The sequence below is a fragment of the Nerophis lumbriciformis genome, linkage group LG04, assembly GCF_033978685.3.
Source record: "Nerophis lumbriciformis linkage group LG04, RoL_Nlum_v2.1, whole genome shotgun sequence".
NCBI classification, from domain to species: Eukaryota; Metazoa; Chordata; class Actinopteri; order Syngnathiformes; family Syngnathidae; genus Nerophis; species Nerophis lumbriciformis.
In genome coordinates this window covers 37,860,097-37,875,436 of record NC_084551.2, presented here as the reverse complement: position 1 = coordinate 37,875,436, position 15,340 = coordinate 37,860,097, and the positions used below count along the sequence as shown (strand labels likewise).

Genomic DNA, 15,340 nt, shown 5'->3' with positions numbered 1-15,340 from the left:
TCGCTTTATTGCCACAACCTTCTACTATACAAGTGAGATGATTTATAATCTTGAATTAACTTTCACCAACTCAGAGTTGATGCAGCAGTTCCGCGGCTCAATATGTTAAGATAGCTGCACAAGCCAGTTAGCGTTTTGTGATCACGGCATCACTAAAAGTAGTTCCTCAGCGTTAGTGCTTATACTAACAATTTTGATAACACTTGGTTAATGTCAACAGTGACACTTCCGCGACAATCACAGTCCGTTTGGTTATGGTTTAAGTTTATTTCAAACATGCTATATATTTATATATATATTTACATGTCACAACATGTAAATGGATAATTTTGTTGGCGGGTTTTGGATGAGGGTGTTATGGGTGCAACAGAGTACTCCCCATGCATTGTCAGCCACCTCATACTTGCCATATTTATATACGCGTTAGAATTAGGGATGTCCGATAATGGCTTTTTGCCGATATCCGATATTCCGATATTGTCCAACTCTTTAATTACCGATACCGATATCAACCGATATATACAGTCGTGGAATTAACACATTATAATGCCTAATTTGGACAACCAGGTATGGTGAAGATAAGGTACTTTTAAAAAAAATATATAAAATAAAATAAGATAAATAAATTAAAAACATTTTCTTGAATAAAAAAGAAAGTAAAACAATATAAAAACAGTTACATTGAAACTAGTAATTAATGAAAATTAGTAAAATTAACTGTTAAAGGTTAGTACTATTAGTGGACCAGCAGCACGCACAATCATGTGTGCTTACGGACTGTATCCCTTGCAGACTGTATTGATATATATTGATATATAATGTAGGAACCAGAATATTAATAACAGAAAGAAACAACCCTTTTGTGTGAATGAGTGTAAATGGGGGAGGAAGGTTTTTTGGGTTGGTGCACTAATTGTAAGTGTATCTTGTGTTTTTTTATGTTGACTTAATGAAAAAAAACAAAAACAAAAACAAAACGATACCGATAATAAAAAATAAAAACGATACCGATAATTTCCGATATTACATTTTAACGCATTTATCGGCGGATGTCCGATAATATCGGCCTGCCGATATTATCGAACATCTCTAGTTAGAATGCATAAAAAAAGAAAAATGTTTCTTGTCTTACATAGGGATTGTGGATGATAGACAGAATTCCCCACAAAAGTGCATTTTCCCCTGAAAGAGCACCACTTTTTAATGACATTTTTGTATGCTTTTTGCTGTCGTTTTTCAAACATCAGTTGTTTATGTGAAAAAAGACTACTGGATAAGACCGAAGAGGGCAAGCAATTGTTCTGCATGAATGAAGTGTTCTTTTATAAAGTGTCTATTTTGTTGTTGTTGTAATTTTTCACTACTTTATAAAGAATAATAATACTATTTATGGAGAAAAGAGAGACTATAAAAACGCTGTTAAGATAAACTGTTAGCGTTTAATGGACTCCCTAGAATACGAGCAGGCGTAACCAATGTATGTCATAGACATATTAAAAGGAAAATGTGACATTACAGAGCGCAGGCAGGAGGCAAAAAGGAGGTGTGGTCAATGTTCCATGGCTGTCTCCTCCTTTTCTTCCTCCTCTTCATCTTCACTAGCAGGTTCGTAGTCATCGTCGATGCCCGCATCTCCCTCTTCGGCCTCCATCTCTCCTCCCAGCTCGCTCAGCAGCTGCTCGACGTGCTCCAACACGGGCTGGTCGTCGCAGTGCAGCTTGCTGTGCAGCTGACAAACACACAAAACAAGGAATCGGTTTGGAAACAAGTGAGCCTTGTAAACAGAAAGAATACAAATCCATTTTGAGGTGAAGATTATTCAGTCGAGACAATTGAAAAAAGAAAAGCTATTAGTGCAAAATGATTTGTTTTTTCCACTATAGGAATTCTTTGGAAATCATTTATTATGTTCTTAAACCTAAATATTAGTTGTATTTATTTAATCTAATGTAGTGCCTTTGGTCTCTGCTATTTGCAGATGATGTGGTCCTGATGGCTTTCTCTGGCCAAGATCTTCAGCTCTCACTGGATCGGTTCGCAGCCGAGTGTGAAGCGACTGAGATGGGAATCAGCACCTCCAAGTCCGAGTCCATGGTTCTCTCCCGGAAAAGGGTGGAGTGCCATCTCCGGGTTGGGGAGGAGATCTTGCCCCAAGTGGAGGAGTTCAAGTACCTCTGAGTTTTGTTCACGAGTGGGGGAAGAGTGGATCGTGAGATCGACAGGCAGATCGGTGCGGCGTCTTCAGTAATGCGGACGCTGTATCGATCTGTTGTGGTGAAGAAGGAGCTGAGCCGGAAGGCAAAGCTCTCGATTTACCGGTCGATCTACGTTCCCATCCTCACCTAGAGCCCAAAAAAAGTCTGCGGGCTATAGAGCGTTTTCTATTCGGGCTCCAGTACTATGGAATGCCCTCCCGGTAACAATTAGAGATGCTACCTCAGTAGAAGCATTTAAGTCCCATCTTAAAACTCATTTGTATACTCTAGCCTTTAAATAGCCCCCCTGTTAGACCAGTTGATCTGCCGTTTCTTTTCTTTTCTCCTCTGCTCCCCTTTTCCTTGAGGGGGGGGGGGGGGGGGGGGGGGGCACAGGTCCGGTGGCCATGGATGAAGTGCTGGCTGTCCAGAGTCGGGACCCGGGGTGGACCGCTCGCCTGTGCATCGGCTGGGAACATCTCTACGCTGCTGACCCGTCTCCGCTCGGGATGGTGTCCTGCTGGCCCCACTATGGACTGGACTCTTACTATTATGTTGGATCCACTATGGACTGGACTCTCACAATATTATGTCAGACCCACTCGACATCCATTGCTTTCGGTCTCCCCTAGAGGGGGGGGTTACCCACATATGCGGTCCTCTCCAAGGTTTCTCATAGTCATTCACATCGACGTCCCACTGGGGTGAGTTTTTCCTTGCCCGTATGTGGGCTTTGTACCGAGGATGTCGTTGTGGCTTGTGCAGCCCTTTGAGACACTTGTGATTTAGGGCTATATAAATAAAGATTGATTGATTGATTGACCTATGGTCATGAGCTTTGGGTCATGACCGAAAGGACAAGATCACGAGTACAAGCGGCCGAAATGAGTTTCCTCCGCCGGGTGGCGGGGCTCTCCCTTAGAGATAGGGTGAGAAGCTCTGTCGTCCGGGGGGAGCTCAAAGTAAAGCCGCTGCTCCTCCACATCGAGAAGAGCCAGATGAGGTGGTTCGGGCATCTGGTCAGGTTGCCACCCGAACGCCTGCCTAGGAAGGTGTTTCGGGCACGTCCGACTGGTAGGAGGCCACGGGGAAGACCCAGGACACGCTGGGAAGACTATATCTCCCGGCTGGCCTGGGAACGCCTCGGGATCCCCGGGAGGAGCTGGACGAAGTGGCTGGGGAGAGGGAAGTCTGGGCTTCCCTGCTTAAGCTGCTGCCCCCGCGACCCGACCACGGATAAGCGGAAGAAGATGGATGGATGGATGGATGGATAGTGCCTTTGAACTTGAGTGGTTCAGTAGTAGAAAAGCTCACAAGGAAAATAGTATTCAAAACCTAATCAAAAATGAGATGAGGCAAAATGTCGACTCAACAATTGTGGTCAATACCTTCAATTTGGGGTAAGAGGTAGAGGTGTTTAAAAATAGTTGACTCTTTGATGATTTGACTTGTTGATATAGTAGATAGGAATGTTCTGATCTACCAGCTCAGTGGCCTTGTGGTTAGAGTGTCCGCCCTGAGACTAGGACCCAATGCCTCCCTGCTTGGCACTCAGCATCAAGGGTTGGAATTGGGGGTTAAATCAACAAACGATTCCCGAGCACGGTGCTGCTCACCCCTCCCCTCACCTCCCAGGGGGTGAACATGGGGATGGGTCAAATGCAGGACACATTTCACCACACCTAGTGTGTGTGTGACAATCGTTGGGACTTTAAATTTTAACTTTAACTTATTTTTGCCCTAGAATTCCAATCCAATTTCGAGTCCCAATCTCATACTGTGGCAATACATTATAAAAGTAAAATATTTTATAGCAAGTAACAAAAGTAAACACAATGACACATTTTTATAAAGCTAATCTTATTACATTTAGAATTTGCTATTATTGCTGTAAATCAGATGATGAATTAAAATATACAATTAAAATAAATAAATACTTACATTAGTTTGTGTACAATAACTGAACAAAGGCAAAAACTGATATTGGCTTTAAATAATTGGCTTTAATAGCCGAAGCTTGTATAAAAACTATGACAATATTAGAGAATATCTGAGCCAGTTCAACAAATTTAGTATTGTTAAGACTTGGTTCGATGAGAACAAGTGTTGCAAAATGAGATTGGAAGGTTATGAATTATTCACTACAGAGTTGGAAAAAGGGGAGGAGGAGGTGCACTTTTTGTGAATCGAGATTTAAACTGTTGGAAGATTGACAGCAAATCAACTGCTATAGCTGGAGTCTTTGAATGTATAACTGTAGAAATTGAAGTAGAAAAATCCCCAAAAAATAAATGTCAGTTGTGTTTATAGAACGCCTGGATCATGTCTAGACACATTCAATCAAAAATTGGATTATTTGTTCAGTAAATCAAACAAGATCCATATTGTGTGCGGTGATTTTAATATTAATCTTCTGAACCCCATGGACAGTACCAAAACAACAGATTTTATAACAGGACTGTACAGCAATAATTTATTTCCCCCCTTTTTTTTTGTCCTGTCCAGCTTCTCAGGCAAATCATATAGTTGATGTAGACGCCCATATCGGCTGTTCAGATTTACTTTACAAAAGAGAAGTGTAGGATACTTCTCTTGTTGCCTTATTTGTATTTGACTTTATTAAATGTATTTATATTATCATTTGGTGCAGCCGGGCCGGAGCAGGAGGGGATAGAAAGAGAAAAAAAAGAAGACAGAGGGGGAAATTGTGGGGACAAGAGGGGGATTAGACAGAGAGACAAAAACAACAACAGCAAACACAACAACAACAATAGAGCAACATCAGCAAATACGACATGTACAAATATGATGGTAAGAGTGATAGCAAATAAGCAGTTAGCGAAAATAAAAAATAATACAGAAATGACAATGAGCATTATTACACTACAAATGGATCAATACAAATACCAATAGAAATAGCGCTATTGATAATGAACAATACCAATAATTTACCTCTATTATCAACAATACAGTTGTTCAAATGCAACAATACATATACGTAATGATAACTTCAGATACGAAAGAATGCAGAAAAATGGAGGGGGAGAAAGAGAAGCAACCTACATTAACCTTGTAGCTTGTCATAGTACCGTAACAATAGGTTAAGCTTTGTCAGTGTGCCATGTGTTATACCCAGTTTACCCTAGGGCAACATCGTTAATATGTTTGATGAAACGTGACTATGTGCATGAGTGTATATATGCATATGTACTTGTATATGTACAGAATGTGTATATGTGTTTGTACAGTGAGTGTATATGTACAGTATGCCGAGTTCCCCCCCTGAGGGAGGGGAAAAAATAAAAAATAAAATAAATAATAATATTAATAAAATACAAACCCCGTTTCCATATGAGTTGGGAAATTGTGTTAGATGTAAATATAAACGAAATACAATGATTTGCAAATCATTTTCAACCCATATTCAATTGAATGCACTACAAAGACAAGATATTTGATGTTCAAACTCATAACCTTTTTTTTTTTTTTTGCAAATAATAATTAACTTAGAATTCCATTGCTGCAACACGTGCCAAAGTGGTTGGGAAAGGGCATGTTCACCACTGTGTTACATGGCCTTTCCTTTTACAACACTGAGGAGACACATTTTTTTAAGCTTCTCAGGTGGAATTCTTTCCCATTCTTGCTTGATGTACAGCTTTAGTTGTTCAACAGTCCGGGGGTCTCCGTTGTGGTATTTTAGGCTTCATAATGCGCCACACATTTTCAATGGGAGACAGGTCTGGACTACAGGCAGGCCAGTCTAGTACCCGCACTCTTTTACTATGAAGCCACGTTGATGTAACACGTGACTTGGTATTGTCTTGCTGCAATAAGCAGGACGTTGCTTGGATGGCAACATATGTTGCTCCAAAACCTGTATGTACCTTTCAGCATTAATGGCGCCTTCACAGATGTGTAAGTTACCCATGTCTTGGGCACTAATACACCCCCATACCATCACAGATGCTGGCTTTTCAACTTTGCGCCTAGAATAATCCGGATGGTTCTTTTCCTCTTTGGTCCCGAGGAAACGACGTCCACAGTTTCCAAAAACAATTTGAAATGTGGACTCGTCAGACCACAGAACACTTTTTCACTTTGTATCAGTCCATCTTAGATGAGCTCAGGCCCAGCGAAGCCGACGGCGTTTCTGGGTGTTGTTGATAAACGGTTTTCGCCTTGCATAGGAGAGTTTTAACTTGCACTTACAGATGTAGCGACCAACTGTAGTTACTGACAGTGGGTTTCTGAAGTGTTCCTGAGCCCATGTGGTGATATCCTTTACACACTGATGTCGCTTGTTGATGCAGTTCAGCCTGAGGGATTGAAGGTCACGGGCTTTGCTGCTTACGTGCAGTGATTTCTCCAGATTCTCTGAACCCTTTTGATGATATTACGGACCGTAGATGGTGAAATCCCTAAATTCCTTGCAATAGCTGGTTGAGAAAGGTTTTTCTTAAACTGTTCAACAATTTGCTCACGCATTTGTTGACAAAGTGGTGACCCTCGCCCCATCCTTGTTTGTGAATGACTGAGCATTTCATGGACTCTACTTTTATACCCAATCATGGCACCCACCTGTTCTCAATTTGCCTGTTCACCTGTGGGATGTTCCAAATAAGTGTTTGATGAGCATTCCTCAACTTTATCAGTATTTATTGCCATCTTTCCCAACTTCTTTGTCACGTGTTGCTGGCATCAAATTCTAAAGTTAATGATTTGCAAAAAAAAAAGTTTATCAGTTTGAACATCAAATATGTTGTCTTTGTAGCATATAATATGGGTTGAAAATTATTTGCAAATCATTGTATTCCGTTTATACTTACATCTAACACAATTTCCCAACTCATATGGAAATAGGGTTTGTATTAGAGTGACGGACCGGAAGCCGTATTGAGTGTCGACAGCTACAGATGTATATAGCTGTGTCTTAATTTGGCGGCTGCATTCCCTGCAGTGCGCATTTGTCGGGTGCTGATATCATGGCGTTGCGTGAAGGCTGTCCTCATTAAAAAAGGCTCCAAGTTTCCTTCGAATCCTGCTGACAAATGTGTCCTTTTCTCCCATTAACAACAAGTGTCATGCCTTTTAAACTTCACAACTATTCATATCCCAAGATCATTTGCGCACTAAACTCTTATGATTTTTTTTTCTACATGGCGGCACTATGCGGAGCGGAAAGAGCGACTTTAAAATGTAAGTATAGCTTTATTTATTTATTTAAAACAGCAGAAAGCAGACATGTTAAGCTGGGTGACAGAAGTGATATACATTTGTGTTAAAATGTGGCAGCGTGTCATAATTACGACCGTAATAATTACTTCAGAATCCAAACAGTCTTCCTGAACCAAATCAATTAGGAACCGGTACCAAAAAAATACCAGTACACAGTATACATCCCTACTAGGGTTGTACGGTATACCGGTATTAGTATAGTACCGCAATACTAATGAATCATATTCGGTACTATACCGCCTCTAAAAAGTACCTCCCAATCCCGCTCCGTCGTCGTCGTCACATCTTTTCATTGCTGGTTTGCGAGCAGACGAGCATGTTCGGGAGCACACACACACACACACACACGGAGTACTTACAAGCAGACAATGTGTTTAGACAGAAAAGGGAGAACGGATGCATTTTGGCTTAAAAACTAACAATAAAGGTGAAGTTATAACACTGAAACACCCTCAGGAAGAGGTGCTTTAAGACATGGCTTGCTAGCTAGCGGCTCAAGTCCAGCCACAGTCTGCAGTGTTTTAGCTACTTCTAAATCACTAATCCTCGCCTCCATGGCGACAAATAAAGTATGTTTCTTACAAGTATCATCCCTGCAGGAGGAGGAATAGCTAAACATGCTTCACTACACACCGTAGCTCACCGGCGTCAAAATGTAAACAAACACCATTGATGGATCGACACTTAACATCCACTGTAATGTAATGATACCAAGTACAGGAGCGTATCTCGTCGATACTACTATGATTACGTCAGTATTTTTTTGGCATCTTCATTAGTTTAAAAAAAATTGTTATTATGTTTACAAATTCAGGAAATATGTCCCTGGACACATGAGGACTGTGAATATGACCAATGTATGATCCTGTAACAACTTGGTATCGGATTGATACCCGAATTTGTGGTATCATCCAAAACTAATGTGAAGCATCCAAACAACAGAAGAATAAGTAATTATTACATTTTAAGAGAAGTGTAGATAGAACATGTTAAAAGAAAAATTAAAGCAGATATTAACAGTAACAGTAATAATTTTGGTACCAATACTAAAATATTGGTATCAAGACAACACTAATCCCTACCATTGAGTACCGATATCAATTTCCAGGTAGCCTACCAGTAATTAAGAAAGACTGCAATAAGCCACCATAGGACCAAAGCAAGCTGCAAGAGATGGCAGAATTTTGATAAAGGTGAGGAAAACTATTGAATTCAAGAAGGAACACGGTGGTGTTTATGTGGCTCTCCCCTCCCCACCCTCTCTGGTCATCGCCAACAAGAGTCTTCAATGACGACAACAAAGATGTTAAATGTTCATTCATCTATTACTAGATAACTCTTGTTATCTAAACCTCATAAGTTCAGTCATAGTTGTGCTACCATGCTTGAATGTGACCTCGAGCTGTGACAACCTATCTTGCACGTTCTTGCAACATAAGCACGCCGTTGCCGGATCATGTTCTGTGTCGGTGAGTTGCCAACCCTGTCACACTGGGCCACTAAAGTTAACATTTGGACATTAAGATGTCAGCAAAGCGCCACTCGGAGCTGAGGGAAGTGTGCGGCCCGGGCGTTTTAAGTCTCTAAGTGTCGGTTAAGACGGCTGAATTATCCAAGAGCAGCTTGCGTGCTGTCAGAGAGGCCGTCACGGCTCGCAAATACTGGTAAACTTTTTTTATTTATTTTTTATTGGCAAACCAGCACGTTTGGTGGAACAGTCAGCAACACTGAGGCACAAAAAGAACATTAATCTTCCTATTAATGCTGCTGCATGTTGCTTGCAATTGCGCACATACGGCTATGCGACACACAAATTTGCAATCTCAGTGAAAACAAGAAAAAAGCAAAAACAAAAAAAAAGTTATTACGCAGCCCGCAGATTTATCTCTGCAAAATACTCCGCTTGTGTGTAATTACTGAACTCAAAGGGAGAGCTGGGTGATAAAACTGCTTGCCTGCCACTGAGGACGAGAAGCATAGCGCCGTAATTCTCAGCGTGCACCTGCAGAGTAAGCAAAGCCCGTGCAGAGATTTACAACCTTTTTGTTTGCTTTTTTTCCTAAAAGAAAACACATTGAGTGTCCAGTCTGTGTAGTGCACAAGTGTAGGGTCACTTGTACAACAATGCCAAAAGAGAAGAGACGAGCATGTGCGAGCTTTGCTACGCGACAGTCTCCAAGCAACATCACGACAGGAGAAAGGCACTCTCAGGGGAACTCATTTGGCATGTAACAATGTGCACAGACTGCGTGTGTGTGTGTTTTTAAGAGAATGCTTTCTCTGCATGTTGCAGCCCCGAAGGGCAGAGTTGCACGACCCAGCCACAAGGTCTGATGCAGTCGCTACTTGGCAGCCTCCTTAATGCCGCACATTCACACGCTGAGGCGGATGAAAAACACATTGATTGTCACTCTCAAATGCCTGGAGATGTTTATCCTCTCCGAAATAAAAGTTGTCTGTGCTCAATACGATGAATAATTGCATCCCGCAGCCTTGGATGGGAGTGTCATATATCGAAGGTTGCATAGAGGACATCCACGGTTTCAAATCAGAAAAGTGAAACATCCACATGCACAAATATAGCTACTACTGACACAAAAGTGCATGGATGTGATTATTCATTGTGATGTCCAAGTTGGTTCAACAAACAAGAGCTATTCTTTGACACATTCTGCACCCGATGATGCTGACATCAGCATTGTTGTCGCAAAAAAAAAAATCTCATTTACAAAAGCAGAAATTCTCTCTTTGCTCTTTTCCGAACTGCCAAGAGAGAGAAACGTGTGTGTTTTAAATCATAACTTTTTCAAGGTCCACTTTGCTCTACTTTTAAGTACTTGTTACACACTGAAGCCCCCTTGACTGATGCCTTATTCACGTACAAACACAAGCACACATAACTTATTTCTATATATGTATATATATATATACATATATATATATATCTAATGTGGAGAATGCCTATATTTTTGATATGCTTTGATGCTTTAGTATAACATAGTATTGTGTGATCATGTTATTGGTACTTTTCCGCTCTGGAGATGTTCGTGCGGCCGGTATACTTCCGTTGCCTAATTATCTGTTAGTGATTTCCATACTTGGTCCTCGAGCGTCCAGTGTCTTGCACAAACATGATGAATCACTCCTCAAAAGGGAGGTTTGATTCAGTTCCGTTCTGTGAAGGACACGGTCCCTCTTCTTATTAGCAGGTGCATCCCTCTCTGTGAGGGGGAGGGCTGCCTTCTCACTATAAGAGTTAACTTCTGTTGTCTTATTTTTTAGACTTCTCTCTTGACGATGCGATGATTGCGTTGTAAGGGCTGGTCTCCTAAAGCTTTAGTAAAACTTGGCCAAGTACAATTCTGTCTTGGTGGTCCTTTTTATTCAACATATACAGGACTGTCTCAGAAAATTAGAATATTGCGATAAAGTCCTTTATTTTCTGTAATGCACCTAAAAAATCATATAATTGTGTCTTACCCTCCTGATGGAGGGTGTCAATGATGGTCCTCTGGACAGCAGTCAGGTCAGCAGTCTTCCCCATACTTGTGATTTAGTTTACTGAACCAAGCTGAGTGTTTTTAAAGGCTCAGGGAAACCCTTGCCGGTGTTTAGTGCTAATTAGAAGATTCAAGTGATTAGTTAAATAGCCTGCTAGTATACTTTTTCATGATATTCTAATATTTTGAGATAGGATATTTGAGTTTTCTTAAGCTGTATGCCATAATCAGCAATATTAAAATAATAAAAGGCTTGCAATATTTCAGTTGATGTGTAATGAATCCAGAATGTATGAAATGTTCATGTTTTAAGTTGCATTACAGAAAATAAAGGACTGTATCACAATATTAAAATTTTCTGAGACAGTCCTGTATGTCATCCAAAAGAACTTGGGAGTGACCAGCGACCAGTGTGTTGTGTGTGTGCACATATATATATATATATATATATATATATATATATATATATATATATATATATATATATATATATATATATATATATATATACATATATATATATATATATATATATATATATACATATATATATATATATATATATATATATACAAACCCCGTTTCCATATGAGTTGGGAAATTGTGTTAGATGTAAATATAAAGGGAATACAATGATTTGCAAATCCTTTTCAACCCATATTCAATTGAATGCATTACAAAGACAAGATATTTGATGTTCAAACTCATAAACTTAATTTTTTTTTTTTTTGCAAATAATAATTAAGTTAATTTCATGGCTGCAACACGTGCCAAATAGTTGGGAAAGGGCATGTTCACCACTGTGTTACGTGGCCTTTCCTTTTAACAACACTCAGTAAACGTTTGGGAACTGAGGAGACACATTTTTTAAGCTTCTCAGGTGGAATTCTTTCCCATTCTTGCTTGATGTACAGCTTAAGTTGTTCAACAGTTCGGGGGTCTCCGTTGTGGTATTTTAGGCTTCATAATGCGCCACACATTTTCAATGGGAGACAGGTCTGGACTACAGGCAGGCCAGTCTAGTACCCGCACTCTTTTACTATGAAGCCACGTTGATGTAACACGTGGCTTGGCATTTTCTTGCTGAAATAAGCAGGGGCGTCCATGGTAACGTTGCTTGGATGGCAACATATGTTGCTCCAAAACCTGTATGTACCTTTCAGCATTAATGGCGCCTTCACAGATGTGCAAGTTACCCATGTCTTGGGCACTAATACACCCCCATACCATCACAGATGCTGGCTTTTCAACTTTGCGCTTAGAACAATCCGGATGGTTCTTTTCCTCTTTGGTCCGGAGGACACGACGTCCACAGTTTCCAAAAACAATTTGAAATGTGGACTCGTCAGACCACAGAACACTTTTCCACTTTGTATCAGTCCACCTTAGATGAGCTCAGGCCCAGCGAAGCCGACGGCGTTTCTGGGTGTTGTTGATAAACGGTTTTCACCTTGCATAGGAGAGTTTTAACTTGCACTTACAGATGTAGCGATTAACTGTAGTTACTGACAGTGGGTTTCTGAAGTGTTCCTGAGCCCATGTGGTGATATCCTTTACACACTGATGTCGCTTGTTGATGCAGTACAGCCTGAGGGATCGAAGGTCACGGGCTTAGCTGCTTACGTGCAGTGAATTCTCCAGATTCTCTAAACCCTTTGATGATATTACGGACCGTAGATGGTGAAATCCCAAAATTTCTTGCAATAGCTGGTTGAGAAAGTTTTTTCTTAAACTGTTCAACAATTTGCTCACGCATTTGTTGACAAAGTGGTGACCCTCGCCCCATCCTTGTTTGTGAATGACTGAGCATTTCATGGAATCTACTTTTATACCCAATCATGGCACACACCTGTACCCAATTTGCCTGTTCACCTGTGGGATGTTCCAAATAAGTGTTTGATGAGCATTCCTCAACTTTATCAGTATTTATTGCCATCTTTCCCAACTTCTTTGTCACGTGTTGCTGGCATCAAATTCTAAAGTTAATGATTATTTGCAAAAAAAAAAAAGTTTATCAGTTTGAACATCAAATATGTTGTCTTTGTAGCATATTCAACTGAATATGGGTTGAAAATTATTTGCAAATCATTGTATTCCGTTTATATGTACATGTAACACAATTTCCCAATTCATATATACATATATACGTGTATACAGGGGCGCCGCTAGGGATTTTGGGCCCCATGAAAATAATCTTTACAGGGCCCCCAACACAGTGTCATTATTTTTTCTGTATTATAATTTCATCATTAGGGGCCTCTCTGGGACCCCCTCCATCATGGGCCCCTAGAATCCGTCTCCTTTACCCCCCCTTTTCGGCGCCCCTGCGTGTATATATATATATATATATATATATATATATATATATATATATATATATATATATATATATATATTTACAAGTATTGACATTGACTGACCGTTAGCAGGATGATCCCCTAGCAAAATTACAGTTTATTACAAAATGGAAAAAGTTATTAAGATGATACATAGTACAAAACGTAATGTACAGATCATCAAAAGCAATATTTAGCTAGAAACAGATTACATTATGAACATTTTCATCAAGGCATGATTGTAACAATCCACATTTTGAATTAATATGCATTATTAGGCAGCATATACACACGTATGTACTGCAGCAGCATATGCAAAATATTTCAGGGAAACAAATCTTGCATGTCAACTTCTTTGCTGTTCTGCACCTTTTCGTGAGGCACAGCCTATTCTCTATCCTCTTCGTGTGTCGCCGGAAAGAAACTAGACTGAGTTTAGTTTTAGTTCTTTAATCTCTTTCTCAATCACACAAAAATGCTTCTACTCAATCGGACTGCTTCCATATCGATAATTTCAGCAGCTTTGTTTGAAGTGATTCCCAGACACATTGTAAGGTACTACCAGCTAGCAGAGCCACCACCTATGTTCATTAAGTTTTTTTTATGGTATTCTGCTCATAGTAATGTTACTAGTACGTCATATGTCCAATGGTCCAGTAGAGAGAGTGTGCAAGGACACTGGGACTTAGGTTGGTGTAAAAATACAAAAAAACGGACTATTTAAAAAATCAGACTAATTTAATGCATGGAAACATAGTCAATGGTAGTTACAGCCATGGTTGTGACATGTAGAAGAGTGGGATGTTTATTACAATTTTGTGAGAGTTTGAGAGAGAGCGAGAGAGTCTGATTTTACAAAGTTTCGACACATACGTTCTCTGCCGTAAGTTGAGTGAACCGGCCTAAGACGTTGGCTTCTGAGGCCTTGCCTCTTACAGATTCATGGTTTGCATAACGCACGCAAAATATCTCGGCTTCTGATCAGCTCTGCCTCTTACTCATGCGCAGTTTGTGTAACCAATCAGATGGCGCCGTGGACAGGCCAATCCTAGGCTGCATCTGAGCCAAACTGACCAATTTTAAATGGGTCCGTCGGATTATAAAACGCTTGTTTGATGATTGTTACAACTGAAAGGATAACAATGGTGTTAATAGAGTTTAAATATTACTATTTATTATCAAAATAAAAAAAATAAAAAGCCGAAGTGAAGTGAATTATATGTGTATAGTGCCTTTTCTCTTGAGAGAAAAAAAAGTTAGAATTTACCCTAAACCGTTTACGTTTGCATCGTTTGCATATAGCTTTAAGCTACATTTAAACCAGAGTGGGTGGCACTGGGAGCAGGTGGGTAAAGTGTCTTGCCAATCATTCACAATCCCTATGTAACACAAGCACACGTTTTTCTTTTTTATGCATTCTAACTAGTAAAAAAGGCGAGCAAAAGTATGCTTACAATGGATCCTATGAGAGTCACTCTATTCTGCTTATAAAGCGTTTATAAAAACATCCCAACACTTCTAAGGCTGCAGCTAACGATTATTTTTCTATCGATTAATCTATAGATTATTTTTTTCGATTAATCGGTTAATCTATAGATTATTTTTTCGATTAATCTATAGATTATTTTTCCTTTTACCGATTAATTTTTTTTATTTAAAATGAAGATGAAAAAATAAATGTAGGCCAGTTTTTTCAAAAGGCATGGCTTTTATTTACAAAAAAAAAGTATGGCCACTCAGTCAACATTGACAACAACATGACAAAATATTCTGTAACAATGTAAACATTTAACAAAATTAAAAGTAGCTTATTTGCTTTTAATGTACAAATATAAAAGTAAACATCCAGTGCAAATCTTAATATTCTGCAATAGTATAAGCATTTCAAAAGTAAAAGTATTGCTTATTTTGCTTTAAAATGTGCAAAAAAAAAGATAAACATCCAATTCAAAAAAGTGTAAAACGGAAATATTCTGTAACAACAGTGTAAACATTTCAACAAAAGTAAAAGTATTGCTTATTTGCTAAAATGTGCAAAAATAAAGATAAACATCCAATACAAAAAAGTGCA

The 15,340-nt window shown here is 39.5% G+C and overlaps 1 protein-coding gene across 2 annotated transcripts in view; it reads right to left on the bottom strand.

Moving 5' to 3' along the window:
* Positions 1–1,419: 1,419 nt before the first annotated feature.
* LOC133601510 (uncharacterized) overlaps positions 1,420–15,340 on the bottom strand; it is a 130,236-nt gene continuing 116,315 nt past the window's right edge. For both annotated transcript variants that reach the window (XM_061954610.2, XM_061954616.2), the window contains one exon: positions 1,420–1,729. In XM_061954610.2, coding sequence (XP_061810594.1) covers positions 1,550–1,729 — 180 coding nt within the window. In that variant the 3' untranslated portion in view covers positions 1,420–1,549. The remainder of the gene's footprint in view (positions 1,730–15,340) is intronic.